Raw genomic sequence first — 16,448 nt, forward strand, 5'->3', positions numbered from 1 at the left:
CAATTTGCAATATGTGAATTTTTTTGTAATATCATTTAGTCCAAGTGTGATGTGCATTCAGATATAATGAAGAGTGATCTTTACAGTACAGTAAACGCTAGAGGAAGGTTGAAGGGAGTGAAGGTTGAGGTTGAACTTAGGGCAGTTGGTTTTGTGCTTGCTCTCTGCTGAAGTCGCTATCGAACTAGGCTGATTCACACGTAAGAAAGTGACATGACTGCTGTTATGTTCACTCGTAGGCTGGGTGATTTGTTTTTTTCTGACTGTCAGATGAGAAATCGCTGGTTAGGATCACTTTCTTCATGAACACCATCATCTCCGACCTGGGAGACATATGTTTCCATACACACAGGACGTGCAGGACTGGCTATGCCCAGACCAGTAACAGACAGGGGATAACAAATGGATCCTCTGCTCATTTTTCAAATGCTGGACATGGAGGATGTGCAGCAGTATTTATGCTGTCAGGAAGACGCTTTGCTCAGAGCACCTGCACTCAGCTTGGCTGGTCTGACATGAAAAATAAGGCTGTTTGTTCCTCCTCCTCAGGGTGACCCAGGAACTGCGGGCGTCCCAGGATTGGATGGAGCTCCAGGTCCAAAGGTGAGACCTACACAGCCGGTTAGATTAACCAGCTTCTTATCAGTACTGCATCTGATCTTCTGAAATCACCCCCCTCCCCCATTTCAGAGCCAGCTTGTCCTGATCTGCACTGTGGGAAATGGTGCATTGTTACTCCCTTTGTTAAGAATGGCGCAGTTGATTTCTGTATGTTGGTGTGTGACTCAGTGGGGTAGAGCGCTGTGTCTGTGTCAAAAGGTCATTCATTCAATTCCCTGGTCGGCAGAGTGATGTCACTGTTAGTCCCCTGATCGAGGCCCTTTATTCCCTGCTGCAGGGAGTGGACAGACCTGCTTCCTCAGTCGTGCAGGGCTTTGGATACTAGTATCTGCTAAATAAAATATGTGTCATTTACAGCCCAAATCCTGTGGGAAGTTGTAGGTTGTTGTTGGGATGCCGGTATGCATAACAGGCACTCCTGACAAGCCTGACCCATCTGAGACTGGGAGCCCAGTCCTCCTGCTGAGGCGCCAGTCATGTCTGTCCGTGCTTCAGAGAAGATGGGGGCGCGAGATGTTTCTCCTTGGGAGGGGGCTCCTCGCTGCTGTTTATTTGCATCCTGTCAATCGATGCAGAATCGCAAAAGTGCCCCAGCCGGTGGTCACGCGAAGCCACTGCTGTATTGCGATCGATGGAGCCGCTGATGAATGTCCGGGCAGATGGTGGATTAGCATTCTGTAGTTCCTTCATCGCCCGATGGAAATCGTAGCCAGAGACGGTCGGCCCCAGGCACTCGGGAAGCTTCATTTCTGCTCTTTTTCAACAGGGGGAGCCCGGAGAGTGGGGGCTGAATGGTACAGATGGCGATAAGGTGAGACCCCATCTGTGTCCTCGTCAAAACTGCACGGTCTGCAGCGGATTCATGTACCTCTATACACCTTCCGTGAAGCCTGAGTGCCGACTCGAAACAAATGTGCTATTTACGTGTTTTTAAACTCCTCCCTCGGGTTTCCCCTCACCCTGTCTTGCCCTCTCATCGGCGGTAGCTCGTCGCCGCACTCAGCGCCACAGGTAACACTTTTAGTCCTGACAGGATTTCCAGTTGCTGACAGATCCAGATATTTTTTCTGGTAGATATCTGACTCTGTCCGGTCGCGTCTTTGATCTAATAGCGATCAAGCGCCGATTTGCCAGCACCAAGCGAACATCGATTTGCCTCTGATTTGGAGGTTTTATTGGTGGTCGGCAGAACTTTTAAGCATGTGGAAAATCAGGGCTAAAATTGTACAGTGTGAATTTAGCATTATTTATTTTTATTTTATTGAGCGCTGTCTGAATTTCCAGGCTAAAGCACACACTTGGGCAATGTCATTGAAAATGAGTTAGCATGTGGGATGTGATTCCAAAGCAACATCCCAGTTCAGTATAACAGAGCCGGTAGACATTCTTAGTCTATCAATTGCTTTATCTCTATGATGTTGGCGTAATTTATTGGGAACCCAAAATGTTCCCAAAGTACTGATTCAGATGATATGGGAGAGTCTTTCAGCTCTCTAGCACTCGCTGTAACTAACTCAAAGCCTCAGTTAGTATGTTTTCCATGTTGCCGTCTACTTGTGAATTTAGGTTTCACTTGTGTCAAGAAATGTATTAATTTGTTGTATTGCTTATTCCAAACTGGAAACACTGGAAACTGAAGGGAAAGTGATGAATATTTGCGTCGTTAAAATCCTGGCCTTTACTTTAAATATAGACCTGCAATGTTCTACAGCAAAATCCGTTTAATAATTGTAGTACATATTAAATCAGTAAACACATATCGATATAGTATTGAACTGGGTGGTCACCACTGGTTCCCACCTTAACGTGTAGCTTCACCAGCTGCCAAATGCGATGCCGGCCTGCATCCGCTGCTATGGTGGATAATGCGGGATCGATTAGTCATGTCTGGAGGTCGAGAATTTGGAAATAGCTATGGAGACCCATCTTTATTTAATCAGTATGTATAAGGGCAGAGTTTGCTGCTGCTACCACATGCTGAGTAATGGCTCTAATGAAAACAAATGGCCTATTTGGGGCAGCGCTTTGCTTGTTTGCTGCTAATGAGCGATTCTACCAGGCTAAAGTGACTGCGACAGTGAGCGTTCAATACTAAGGTCTTCAGATCCCCTGGATACGTTTGCGGTGAGATAAATAATCTAATTTTAGGTGAAAAGTAAAACTCCTCTCTATAGCTTTGTTGTGAGTGGCGAATAAGACTTGGAGATGCTGGTGTTTTGCTAAAAAACAAAAAAAGGACTGAAATTAAAGCACAATGCAAACAAAATAACGAGAGAAGTGCCTGGGCAGGCATGAGAGAGTCAGAGATGAGCCGAGGGACGTTCACGGGGTCAAAGCTGAGGATCAGGTGAGAATGAGAAGAAGATGCACTGAATGGAGACGATAGACGGCCCCGAATCATGAAAAGTCATCACGAAAGTTGTCATAGGTCTCACCTTCCGTCGAGGATCAGGGGAAAGCTGGCAGCAAAATACTGAGATTGTTACTAGAATCAGCTATTTGGTGTCATCAGCACTGAATAGGGCTGCGCGATATTGGAAAATTTCAGCTATCAAGATTTCTTGGGATAAATATTGTAATATTTATAAAACAAAACAGTTAAAAATGAATTCCTCACAGACCCGTCTGTGAGTGATTTAAACAAGCAGGATGAAAATGATTGCTTGGAGAGCACACACAGAGCTCACACAAAGGCAGTGGCCGTGGATTTTAAAATGATTTTTAAACGTATGATAGATAATCTTCACAAAAAAAAAAAAAAATCTTAAAAATTGCAATAGTTTTGTTTCCTTTGACAGAGTAAAAATGTTTTAACAAAAGATAACCACCTCCCCTCCACCATTCCGCAAATCTTATCACCAGGATTCCAAAATACTGGAACTGTATTGCAGAATAAGGTTGTTTTTGAAAATACGTTATACTGTGGAATAAAGTCTGGACATGCCAGTTGAGCAAAGTCATGAACGGGGGTGTGGTGTGTATGCCGGCCAGTTAGGACCCTCTGATCGTTAGGTTGCTGGTTCACTTCAGTGATCTCTTTGTCGGGCCCCTGAGTGGGGCCCCTAACTCCCGATTACTCCAGGGACTGACCTACTCTGCTTTCTCAAAAAACAAATCTTGGACTAAAGTGTCTTTTAATAAAATGTAAATGAAGGATGAACTCGCACTGATGCTTCTGTACCAGCATGAGGTCGGGAGCTGATCTGAGCTCTGAGTGCAGAAGAGCCGTAGGAGCCATAGGGGCCATAGGGGCCTCCTGCCTTGCTTTGTGGTCAGCGCTGCACTCCTGTTGTGTCCGACACCTTCCTTGAGCTCTCACAGAGATGCTGACGGCTTGCAGGTGATGCCAAGCTTGCGCGACGCCGCATTACCGCCCCTTGGGCCGCTGCGTTTGATTTGCATGTCCTGCTGTCTGCGATCTGCCCTCTGGGGTTGCCATGACATGTTATCATAAGAGCAGTAACCGCTGGCTCTTGTCATCCCCGTCCTGTTCTTGCACATCACTTGTTCCCTGGACCTGTAAATGGGCTTCCTGCCCAGAACAACCTGTATCTTCACAGTATGACCGCAGCAAATCGCTGCATTTTTACATGCGGCATATCGCAAGATGAATGCATCCGCGACATCCGCCTGCTATTGTACCCTTGTAGGGTGGTAGGCCATGAGGAATGTCAAGGAAAATCACTGCCGTGGCAACCGAATGTATACATTCACTGCCACAGGCAGAGCGCTTACGTTGTAATGAAGTGTCCTTATTTATTTGCGCGGCCGGTCACTTAGTTACGTTTGTCACCCTTCAGGGCGCTGTTTCATTAGGTCTAGCGGCTGCCTTCCGGACACGCGCTGGGCTCTTAACCTGCCCCATTATCTGCTGTCCAGACGAAGAGCTGCCTGTCCGGGCCGTCCTCGGGGGGGGCACCTCTCAGCTGGGCTGTTTTCTTTCCTGATTCAGGGTGAAAAGGGAGCAGCGGGGGAGCGAGGTCCCGTCGGAACGCCGGGGAGAGACGTAAGTCTCCGTTCTTTTCCTCCGATCCTCTGTTTTCTGGTACCGTCGTTGTGGCAGAAGGTGGACGGCGGTGTGAGCATTTCCCGGGAATGCCGCTTCATGGCTCTTCCAAAGACATTCCCAGTGTTTCCCCTACCATTATATTAGGGGGGCGCCCCACCCCCCCAACGGCACCTCTCGCCGCCCCTTGAACGTGAAGTTAATTTTATTTTCTATATAGCGCCAGATTACAACAGAAGTCATTTAAGGTTACATTTCCTATAGAACAGGACTATACATTTTCTTTTTATTAAACAAACTAAATAGCCTAATGTTATTTATCATATTTACACAACAGCTTGTCATTTTTGTCTCTACTCGATCGCGCGTTCACAATGCTCCTCTGCTCTCTGTATCGCGCATGGCATAACTCAGTCCCGATGCGTGAGCATACCCCCCCCCAGCGGACAGAGAGCGCGCATCAGAATATATGTTGCGTCAGCCATCTGAAAAGCAGGCAAACATATCTGCATTTTTTTTTTTACTTCTGGCATTTAAAAAAACACGAGTCCTGTCGGTGTCCGTCTGCCCCCCCCCCCCCCCCCCCAAAGCTGTAAACCCAGGTGAGACACTGCATTCCTGATAACTATGAGGGCTTGTTTGGGAAAAATCCTGCAAATTTTCTGATGTCAGGCTCAGTTCGGATATAATGTTAGAATCACGCGCCCGTGTAAATGAGGACGACCGTCTTCCTACACAGTGTCCATGTTCCCATATCATAAATGAGTGATGGGGGCTGCAGTGGCGGGGGTGGGGGTCTGTGTATTATTTTTCCCTGGAACGTAGCATGGATATCGGCACAGCGAGCAGCTGTAGGTCCCCGGCGAGCCACTCAGCTAGTGAGCGTGTGGAGCCTCTTGTCTTTTCACTGTGCCAGTGCCCACGTCCAGTGTGACAGTGCTGAGCAAATGGAAAGCTGCACAAACATTTCCTGCTGTGTCCCCCCCCCCCCCTGGCGGCAGCCAGGCTTCTCCCCGTCTCCCTTACAGGCGGCTTCTGTGAGTTTCCGCTCGGCGTATTACGAGATCCCAGCCCAGCTCCGACATCTCAAAGCCATGTCCGTTGACTGCGTGTCCTCACTTGTGTCTCATTCCTCTGGCCCTGTGGCCAAAACGGGCCTCTGATCTGCACCATCAGAACGTGGTCCTGCCAGGCGCCGCAGACACCGACCAAACTGTGAAACCCACGGCCAGGCCGCTAACACAGGCAGCTCATTTCGCTTTGCTTAGTTTGATGTAAAGTGCTTTACGTGCGAGTATGAACCTGAGCCGCTATATGATTCAGTGTGAGACAGGCTGATTTACACGCCCCCCAGCTGGCTTCCATAAGCTTTTCACCGCCTACTTAACTCATGGGTTAATCATGTCCTTATATTTAGACCTACGTGACCTAAATCAGTTTCAATACTCAGGCACCAGCTCAGGGATATTCACTGCGTAATAGGGAGGTAACGATACACTCAACTCACGATTCGATACGAGTCACGAGTTCATGATACGATTTTCTCGCGGACAAATTCATTCAAAAATATTCCTTTATTTATCTTTCTAAACCTACAAAACATGTCCTCTTCTTTACAGTGCAACTGAAATTGAATAAAATACTGTTTTTTAAAAAAATCCCAAATCCAAAATAAGTAAATTAAAAAAAAAAATCTTCAAATAAATAAACTAAGGCTTGCATGTGCAGCTTTTTAGCGCGGTTTGTCCTTTTAATAATCTCCGCTCTGGCAGTGGTGACGAGCTCACTCTGGTGCCGGTGGACATTCTGAAGCGTGTTCGTTGTGCTGTTTACGTATGTTATCCGTCTCTTACAATGTTTGCATGCACTTTCTGTCTTGTCGGTGCTTTTCTCGCCGCTTTTGTTTGTGATTACCGGAAAACTACAATGCTGCCACACCGGCGATTTAAGATCGGGCAGAGAGTCCATCCATCTATTTTCTGAACCCGCTTAATCCCAAATGGGGGGGGGGATAAGATATCACGGGAACAATGGGTGCAGACAGGAACCAACCCTGGCCAGTCGCCTACACCACAGGGCGAACACACTCACACAACTACAGGGCCAATTTAGACTCGCCAGTCAACCTATCCTGCACGCTTTTGGACCATGGGAGGAAACCGGAGCCCCTGGCGAAAACAGGGAGAGCGTGCAAACTCCACACAGAAAGGACAGAGACTGAAGCCAGGACCTTCTGGCTGTGAGGCAGCACCGCTAACCACCGCACCACTCGGCCGTGCGTCCTCAATTCCAAATTCGCTCGCTATCTCACATTATTTAAAAACCAAAAGCTGACATCCGACATCGACGTGAATACGCAGTAACCTCAACGTCGAACTGACGTCGTGAAATTAAATGTAATATTACACCAATTTTTCTGTTAAAGTACCGTGAAGTACCCCTAAAGTAGCGATTCATTTTCCACATCAGCCAGTTTAAATCGTCATACATTTACATCGATTTTTAACCGATTCGAGATTCATCGTTACATGCCTACTGTGTAACTCAGGGGTCAGTTTCCTTAACTCAGAGGTGAAGCCTCCTTAATGCTACGTCATTCATAAGTTCTATGTTAAAAGATTTTAACGTAGTCTTGATTTGTGTTTAGCCTAAGCCTACATCCTCGACAATGGCGATAGCGTGTCCAGTAGGGTGTTTGGTCTGTATCCTGTAACTGTTTTCGGTACAGTGTTTGGTCCATATTTTCACCCCTCAGAGTATATTCAGTCGGGTGTTTGGTCTATAGCCTGCCCCCTTATACTGTGTTCAGTACAGTGTTTGGTCCATATTTTCGCTTTTCAGAGTATATTCAGTAGGGTGTTTGGTCTGTATACTGCCCCCCTTATACTGTGTTCAGTACAGTGTTTGGTCCATATTTTCGCTTTTCAGAGTATATTCAGTAGGGTGTTTGGTCTGTATACTGCCCCCCTTATACTGTGTTCAGTACAGTGTTTGGTCCATATTTTAGCTTTTCAGAGTATATTCAGTAGGGTGTTTGGTCTGTATACTGCCCCCCTTATACTGTGTTCAGTACAGTGTTTGGTCCATATTTTCACCCCTCAGAGTATATTCAGTCGGGTGTTTGGTCTATAGCCTGCCCCCTTATACTGTGTTCAGTACAGTGTTTGGTCCATATTTTCACCCCTCAGAGTATATTCAGTCGGGTGTTTGGTCTATAGCCTGCCCCCTTATACTGTGTTCAGTACAGTGTTTGGTCCATATTTTCACCCCTCAGAGTATATTCAGTCGGGTGTTTGGTCTATAGCCTGCCCCCTTATACTGTGTTCAGTACAGTGTTTGGTCCATATTTTCACCCCTCAGAGTATATTCAGTCGGGTGTTTGGTCTATATCCTGCCCCCTTATACTGTGTTCAGTACAGTGTTTGGTCCATATTTTTGCTTTTCAGAGTATATTCAGTAGGGTGTTTGGTCTGTATACTGCCCCCCTTATACTGTGTTCAGTACAGTGTTTGGTCCATATTTTTGCTTTTCAGAGTATATTCAGTAGGGTGTTTGGTCTGTATACTGCCCCCCTTATACTGTGTTCAGTACAGTGTTTGGTCCATATTTTTGCTTTTCAGAGTATATTCAGTAGGGTGTTTGGTCTGTATACTGCCCCCCTTATACTGTGTTCAGTACAGTGTTTGGTCCATATTTTCGCTTTTCAGAGTATATTCAGTAGGGTGTTTGGTCTGTATACTGCCCCCCTTATACTGTGTTCAGTACAGTGTTTGGTCCATATTTTCGCTTTTCAGAGTATACTCAGTTGGTTGTTTGGTCCTTATTATCCCCCTTTACAGGCGAACAGACCTTTAGACCTCAGTGACTTCGTCAGTCCACATTCAGAGTCATTTTGTGTCTCCTGAGAGTAGTATCATACCTGTAATCGTACTTGTGTCTGACTCCCATCTGCAGACGTATACACGCTTTGCATTATGACGGCCCAGGACGATTAGCTGGAAGCAGCACCGCGGTTAGCGCCTGAAAAATGAACAAGCACAGAGCTGTGTATAGAATGCGGATTCCTCGGACTGCGAGACCCACTGCAGATGTTGCTACAAACCAGACACCTTCTGCATGCCTGTGTTTGACTGCAGCGTAAATATTGATCGGCAAGCGTTCACAGCACCGGGTAATTAATCAGGCGGCAGGCTGGCAAATGAATGGTGTTCGTGGTTTAAACACCAAAGTGAAACCTTACCCTTTCATGCGTACCAAACAATCCCATTCGTGTATGCCGTTGTTAAGTTGCTGAGTGTTTATATTTGTCATAGAGTAATTTATCACTGCACTTTATCCATGATGATGTGTGAAGTGCTTTAGGAACTTTACTGAACGGATGGTGAGCTTAGATTTGGTTATGCTCTGGTGTCGTGGACCCCATAAGCAGGGTGAATGAACTTCACCGCAGTGAAGGGTGAGTTCTCACCTTGCTTGGCCTGGTGTCGCCTGGAGAATGCAGGCCTGACATCTCCGCTAAGACGTTTGAGGCCCCCTCATCACCGAAGCCTGTCCATTACTGACAGCCCTCTGACGGGCCAGACCAGCCCGTTCATTTCCCCATCCATGTGTCATAGGCTCGTTCATCAACTACAGTTCAGTTGTTTAGAGATCTGTAATTTGGGGTATTTTTCTTTGATGCCCCTTCATTCACATGTCGAGGTCTTGGGGGGGGGGGGGGCAGGTGGGAGGTGGGGGGTCCTGCCCTATATCCTCACCTCAGCCACAAGGACAGTACCCAGTGATTTCCACCCAGATAAGAGGACCCATGTACCATAGCTTAGGTTCAGATTCCACTGTTCATTCAGCCTCTGGGTCATGGGGGGGGGGGAGACCCCCAATCAGTTCTGACATTGGCTTCTTCTTCGCAGGGTCTGAAAGGCGATCCAGGTGCCCAGGGTCCCACCGGTCCCAAAGGTGAAAAGGTGAGCGTATCCACTTGGGGTATTTCGGCACACAGCCTAGATTCTCAGATTCGGCCAAAGTGGCCCCGGGAGCCAGATGGCCCCCCCATGGCGGCTGTGTGAGCAGCCCCCCCGTCACATGGCCTCCGCATGTTTGAGCACCACCCCAAACGCGATGTGTGCCAAGGACATCGATGACACATTTATTTCTGATGGAAGCCAATGCCCGCCCTGCAATTCGAAAGTGATTTATATGCTTATGCCCCCCCCCCCCCCCCCCCCCGAGGACACACCCCCAAAATAGGTCTAGGTCATGCTAGGGGATTTGTTTTTTGCAACTTGGCGGGGGAGGACAGGCCATTCAGCAAGAATGAACTTTCTTTTTTGCCTGTATTGGATCCCCGATTCAGCTGTTTTCCCTGAATTAATTCATTCATTTAAAACAAGATGGTGTTTGGATGCAGAAATGCACAGTAATTCCGCAGTGGACGCTCTCCGCAGAACTGTTAGCACAGGCCCCAGCAGGGGGCATCGGCAAGGTCTCATTAGGAGGGACACCGGCACGTAGGCTTCCTGGGCGCTGGGACGGCAGCAGACAGGGACGCCGCGCCGGCTCATTATTCATAAGCCCGCATTCCGATTCTGTGTCTGTCTCAGAGAACAGGTGTGATAGCTGGGCGACGTTCTGCCGCTTTCATCTCATTTTGGTTTTTAACACAGAACTGCTGTGCTGATTATGGTATATATGAGATCTTCCGGTCATTTCATACTAAATTGTGCCTGTTTTTTCCTGTTTTCAAGGAGCTCTGCGATCACCTGTAACTGCAAGTGCAGTGAATTACTCCAGTGCAGCTTTAATGAACTCTTTCCGCTTCCCTCCCCCCCCCATGGCACTTTTGTATTTTGTATTAAAGCAGCGGTCGGAGGCCTGCGGTGGGCTGTGCTTTACGCTCCACTGCGCCTCCACATGTGTGTAAAACAGCTCCTCAGCAAACTACCCCCCCCTAGAAACTCCTCTGAGGACACCCGTCAGGGAGCTTAGCCTCAGATGGTAGGTCACGGCACAGGCAGAGTTTTCACAGTATCAGCTTAATCTCCTGGACCGTGAATTCAGCCGTTATGTGTGGAGGCTTAGAGCCTTATTTAATTAGGCTCCTATGCTGATTCCTTACAAAATGGGTGCGGATGTGAAAATGCTATGGGACGCACACCTGAGGGTGGTGCAGTGAAGGTAGAGTGGTAAAGGTGAAGTTAAGGCAGAAGGAAGGTGGAGTCAAAGTGGAATGAAGGTGGAGTGTTGAGTGAAGGTAGGGCAGTGAAAGTGAAGTTAAGGTGGAGTGGTTAATGAAGGTAGTGTGGTGAAGGTGGTGTTAAGTTGGAATGGTGAGTGAACGCAGCGTAGTGAAGGCGGAGTTAAGGTGGAATGAAGGTGGAGTTAAGGTGGAATGAAGGTGGAGTTAAGGTGGAATGAAGGCGGAGTTAAGGTGGAATGAAGGTGGATGGTGAGTGAACGCAGCGTAGTGAAGGCGGAGTTAAGGTGGAATGAAGGCGGAGTTAAGGTGGAATGAAGGCGGAGTTAAGGTGGAATGAAGGCGGAGTTAAGGTGGAATGAAGGTGGATGGTGAGTGAAGGTGGCGTAGTGAAGGTAGAATTAAGGTGGAGTGGTGAGTGAAGACAGCAGAGTGAAGGTGGTTATGGAGAAGGATGGTGTACCTGGATGATGATGATGATGACAATAATCATCATACATTCCAGAATAAATAAATGCCCTCACCCCACCTTATACATACCTGTAGGTGCCTGATGCAGATCAGGAATGGCCAAACATCTGCTGGGTACCTGCAGTATGAAATGAGCCTGTCTTCATTCCTTTGAGATCTGTGAACAGGGGTGCCAGTGGAACAAGCCCACTGTCAGTCAATTACATATAGGTATTACATATTACATATTTCTTCAGATTGAAAGTGCCAACCCAAGCGGGGGACCCAAGGTGACATTTTGTCATGGGGTCCAGCATTTTTGTAGCTACGCCTCTTACTGATGTGACTTTGACCACAAACGTGCAGTCAGATGGGATGCGATCGGGGAGATTCCTGCGATGCGGGGACTTTGATATCTAAGGTCACAAACTTTTAAAGTTGAGCATCTTCAGAAAGCTCCTGATCTCCCCTTTATGCCTCACGGACGTTAATCTTGCGTCGCAGATGTTCATAAATGCAATGGTATGTCTTGCAGGGAGACGCTGGCCCCCCCGGTCCATCAGGCAACCCGGTGAGTATCTCTGACGCTGTACCTGCTTTATGCAGCCCCTGCTGCCCCGCCCCGCGCTGCTGAGAGCGAGCCAATCACAGGACAGGGTTCGCATGGAGTTACTGCACCTCATGTCCTCAGAGGAGACGTGCTTCTGTCTCAAACCCCCAGTAAAGCAAGTGTGGGCAAATCAGCAGGCTGTCCGGGGGCACTCAGGGCCTTGGGGGACAGGCGGAGCCCACGGCCTGCCGAGGGAGCAGGTGGGGGGCCAGCTGGCTGTGTGGACAGGCTGCTGGCTGGGGCTCCCTTGTGGCAGGGATCTCCCTCACCTCTCAGGCTGGGGGGACTGTCAAGTGTCAAGTGTTTCCCCAGCCAGGATCAGCAAGATCAGTCCTCAACCCGTCGCTCTCTGTGAAGGGGGGGGGTCTCTCTATCTCTGAGGCTGATCTCTGAGATGCTCTCGACCAGAAGGAGGCTGGACACTTACCTGATTATCTACATCTTCAGTGAGCGCTCTGACTTCCAGCTGTACAGATGTCAGAGTGGTCCAGGCTGCCTATTACAGTGCCGGGCCAAGCTCCGAGGAATCCAGTTGCTGTGAGGAACTGAGTACCCTGATCTAATAATACATTTATAAGAATACGCAGAATGGCGGTGCTTCTTCCTGGGCATGAGAGCGAGCCGCTCGTCCCCCTTGTCCTTCACATTCCTCGCAGCGTGATGCCGCCCTGCGATGCGCGGCTGCTGACATCCAAGCTGCAGTATCTCATGCGCCGGTGCGGTGCAGCACATGGCGGCAGGGTTTGCTTTACGGGAAGCATCCCTACAATCCGCTCGTCACATTTTGTCCGGGAGCCACACCCAGGACTGGCTCCGCTCCAGGTGCCTATTCTGGTCACGGCTTCTATAAATGTCATCGATATTTTCCACTCGAAAGCAGAGCCCTGTTAATTGGCCAGTGGCTGAAATGCAACACTGTTTATTTGCAATATTCAGACACACAACTGTAGGGCTGTTGTGTCCACATGTGAACCTCGGTACCCTATGAGCCAAAGGTTGTTTAACTGTAACTAATTCATGTTTACTAGTCCCCTAACCGGCAGACGGGTCTCCCTTCGGTACTCTAAGGGCTTCTTTGATGGTGAATTTCGTGCAGACACTTCTGTTGTCACACATGTGTGATAGCATCTTACTTTTGTGTTTGATGTTTCCTTCCAGCCTGTAAGTCTGACTTTTTCATTCTCCAATCTCGCTTCTGTAAATTCCATTCTGACATTACAATAAATTAAGTAAAAAACAAAACCAACTCATACGATGCAGTAAAATGACATGATGAAATTATTTCTTATTTTATAGTGTAGTGACCACCTTCTTTGTCTTTGCATCTTTTTTGATTAATGTTTGACATACACTGTATGGCCAACAGTATGTAGACCCCCCATTAATTGATGCAATTGCCTAATTGAGCTACACCCATTGCTGGCAGCAAAATGGGTGATTATATCCGAGAGGTTAGTGACTTTCCGCTTGGCTCTGTCAGAGGGCGGCATCTGTACAAGAAGTCAGTTTATTTCTGCCTTGCTGGAGCTGCCCTGCTCGACCACAAGTGAAGTGACTGCCGTGATCACACTGTCTGGGAGCATCTTAAGTCACCAAGTGTCTGGCCCCAGCAGCTGACAGAAAGGGACGTGATCACACTGTCTGGGAGCATCTTAAGTCACCAAGTGTCTGGCCCCAGCAGCTGACAGAAAGGGACGTGATCACACTGTCTGGGAGCATGCTAAGTCACCAAGGGTCTGGCCCCAGCAGCTCACAGAAAGGGACGTGATCACACTGTCTGGGAGCATGCTAAGTCACCAAGTGTCTGGCCCCAGCAGCTCACAGAAAGGGACGTGATCACACTGTCAGGGAGCATGCTAAGTCACCAAGTGTCTGGCCCCAGCAGCTGACAGAAAGGGACGTGATCACACTGTCTGGGAGCATGCTAAATCACCAAGTGTCTGGCCCCAGCAGCTGACAGAAAGGGACGTGATCACACTGTCTGGGAGCATGCTAAATCACCAAGTGTCTGGCCCCAGCAGCTGACAGAAAGGGACGTGATCACATTGCCTGGGAGCATGCTAAGTCACCAAGTGTCTGGCCCTAGCAGCTGACAGAAAGGGACGTGATCACACTGTCTGGGAGCATGCTAAGTCACCAAGGGTCTGGCCCCAGCAGCTCACAGAAAGGGACGTGATCACACTGTCTGGGAGCATGCTAAGTCACCAAGTGTCTGGCCCCAGCAGCTCACAGAAAGGGACGTGATCACACTGTCTGGGAGCATGCTAAGTCACCAAGTGTCTGGCCCCAGCAGCTCACAGAAAGGGACGTGATCACACTGTCTGGGAGCATGCTAAGTCACCAAGTGTCTGGCCCCAGCAGCTCACAGAAAGGGACGTGATCACACTGCCTGGGAGCATGCTAAGTCACCAAGTGTCTGGCCCCAACAGCTCACAGAAAGGGACGTGATCACACTGCCTGGGAGCATGCTAAGTGACCAAGTGTCTGGCCCCAGCAGCTCACAGAAAGGGACGTGATCACACTGTCTGGGAGCATGCTAAGTGACCAAGTGCCTGGTCCCAGCAGCTGACAGAAAGGGACGTGATCACACTGCCTGGGAGCATGCTAAGTCACCAAGTGCCTGGCCCCAGCAGCTCACAGAAAGGGACGTGATCACACTGCCTGGGAGCATGCTAAGTCACCAAGTGTCTGGCCCCAGCAGCTCACAGAAAGGGACGTGATCACACTGCCTGGGAGCATGCTAAGTCACCAAGTGTCTGGCCCCAGCAGCTGACAGAAAGGGACGTGATCACACTGCCTGGGAGCATGCTAAGTCACCAAGTGTCTGGCCCCAGCAGCACACAGAAAGGGACGTGATCACACTGTCTGGGAGCATGCTAAGTCACCAAGTGCCTGGCCCCAGCAGCTGACAGAAAGGGACGTGATCACACTGCCTGGGAGCATGCTAAGTCACCAAGGGTCTGGCCCCAGCAGCTGACAGAAAGGGACGTGATCACACTGCCTGGGAGCATGCTAAGTCACCAAGGGTCTGGCCCCAGCAGCTGACAGAAAGGGACGTGATCACACTGCCTGGGAGCATGCTAAGTCACCAAGTGTCTGGCCCCAGCAGCTGACAGAAAGGGACGTGATCACACTGTCTGGGAGCATGCTAAGTCACCAAGTGTCTGGCCCCAGCAGCTCACAGAAAGGGACGTGATCACACTGCCTGGGAGCATGCTAAGTCACCAAGTGCTTGGCCCCAGCAGCTGACAGAAAGGGACGTGATCACACTGTCTGGGAGCATGCTAAGTCACCAAGTGCCTGGCCCCAGCAGCTGACAGAAAGGGACGTGATCACACTGCCTGGGAGCATGCTAAGTCACCAAGTGTCTGGCCCCAGCAGCTCACAGAAAGGGACGTGATCACACTGCCTGGGAGCATGCTAAGTCACCAAGTGTCTGGCCCCAGCAGCTCACAGAAAGGGACGTGATCACATAACCTTAGTACCCAACCTGAATGGCATCAGATCTCTTTGGCAATATTCCAACATCTAATGGAAAGTCGTCAGAAGAGCAGAGTTACAGCAGCAACGGGCCAACCATCTGCATAGACTAGGATTCGGACCGAGATGTTGGACAAGCTGATGTCCAGATACCTTTGGCCATATAGTTTAACACATACTTCAGTAGAGAGGCCATGCGGTTCTGTCTGTCTGACAGAAGGAGGAGGTGTGTTGGGCCGCTCTGCACATCGTTTGCACTGTTGTAAATGCTTGCTGTTCTTGCTGCTTCACACAGGGCCTTACCGGTGCCAGCGTCCTACAGGTAAGAGCACTTTCATTCAGCACTAATGAACGTGCAGAACCCCCTTTTTGTCACCCTCCTGTAGTTAAACTGTAGCTTAATTGCAGAAAACTGCTCTTTCAGTCTGGCTCACCAGGCCACTAATGTACTTACTCCATCTTCATCCATTCACCAGGGACCCACAGGGTTACCCGGGCAGCCAGGAACTCCGGGCACGGAGGGCAAGAGGGTGAGTAAACTTTGTACGGCCACCATGCCGGGCGGGCGTGAGGCATGACCCCCCCGAGAGCCGCGCTGGGCTCTGAGATGGGCGGCCGACAGCTGGCCCTGTGGGTTCAAGTGCTGGAGCCATCTGAGAGTCGGGCCTTCAGGGAGAGGGAAGGCAAGACTGACAGCACAAATGGGAACGATGGGGGGGGGGGCTTCTGTGGTTCAAGCAAACAGGGAGGGGGCCGGAAAAGCCATAAAAGCCCGATATGCTGACCGGTGTGCTGTTTCCGCGGGGAGCGCAGAGGGGAGACCGACCTGGAAAAACAAGCCTGGCAGGTGTCCTAGGAGCCACTGGCGTGGCGAGAGCTCCAGTAGGACAGCTGCTAACGTGGCACGCACATTCTCATTGGCCGAGGGTGTAAGGAGAGCTCCAGTAGGACAGCTTCTGATGTGGCACGCACATTCTCATTGGCCGAGGGTGTGAGGAGAGCTCCAGTAGGACAGCCGCTAACGTGGCACGCACATTCTCATTGGCCGAGGGTGTGAGGAGAGCTCCAGTAGGGCAGCCACTAACGTG

At 49.5% G+C, this 16,448-nt stretch overlaps 1 protein-coding gene across 3 annotated transcripts in view; it reads left to right on the forward strand.

Moving 5' to 3' along the window:
- The window catches only part of LOC125738377 (collagen alpha-1(XIX) chain), an 86,583-nt gene that overhangs the window by 15,051 nt on the left and 55,084 nt on the right, over positions 1 to 16,448 (forward strand). For all 3 annotated transcript variants that reach the window (XM_049007276.1, XM_049007277.1, XM_049007278.1), the window contains 7 exons: positions 550 to 603; positions 1,388 to 1,432; positions 4,574 to 4,627; positions 9,538 to 9,591; positions 11,806 to 11,841; positions 15,656 to 15,682; positions 15,837 to 15,890. In XM_049007276.1, coding sequence (XP_048863233.1) covers positions 550 to 603; positions 1,388 to 1,432; positions 4,574 to 4,627; positions 9,538 to 9,591; positions 11,806 to 11,841; positions 15,656 to 15,682; positions 15,837 to 15,890 — 324 coding nt within the window. The remainder of the gene's footprint in view (positions 1 to 549; positions 604 to 1,387; positions 1,433 to 4,573; positions 4,628 to 9,537; positions 9,592 to 11,805; positions 11,842 to 15,655; positions 15,683 to 15,836; positions 15,891 to 16,448) is intronic.

Source organism: Brienomyrus brachyistius, chromosome 3 (genome assembly GCF_023856365.1).
Source record: "Brienomyrus brachyistius isolate T26 chromosome 3, BBRACH_0.4, whole genome shotgun sequence".
In the NCBI taxonomy this organism is placed as follows: Eukaryota; Metazoa; Chordata; class Actinopteri; order Osteoglossiformes; family Mormyridae; genus Brienomyrus; species Brienomyrus brachyistius.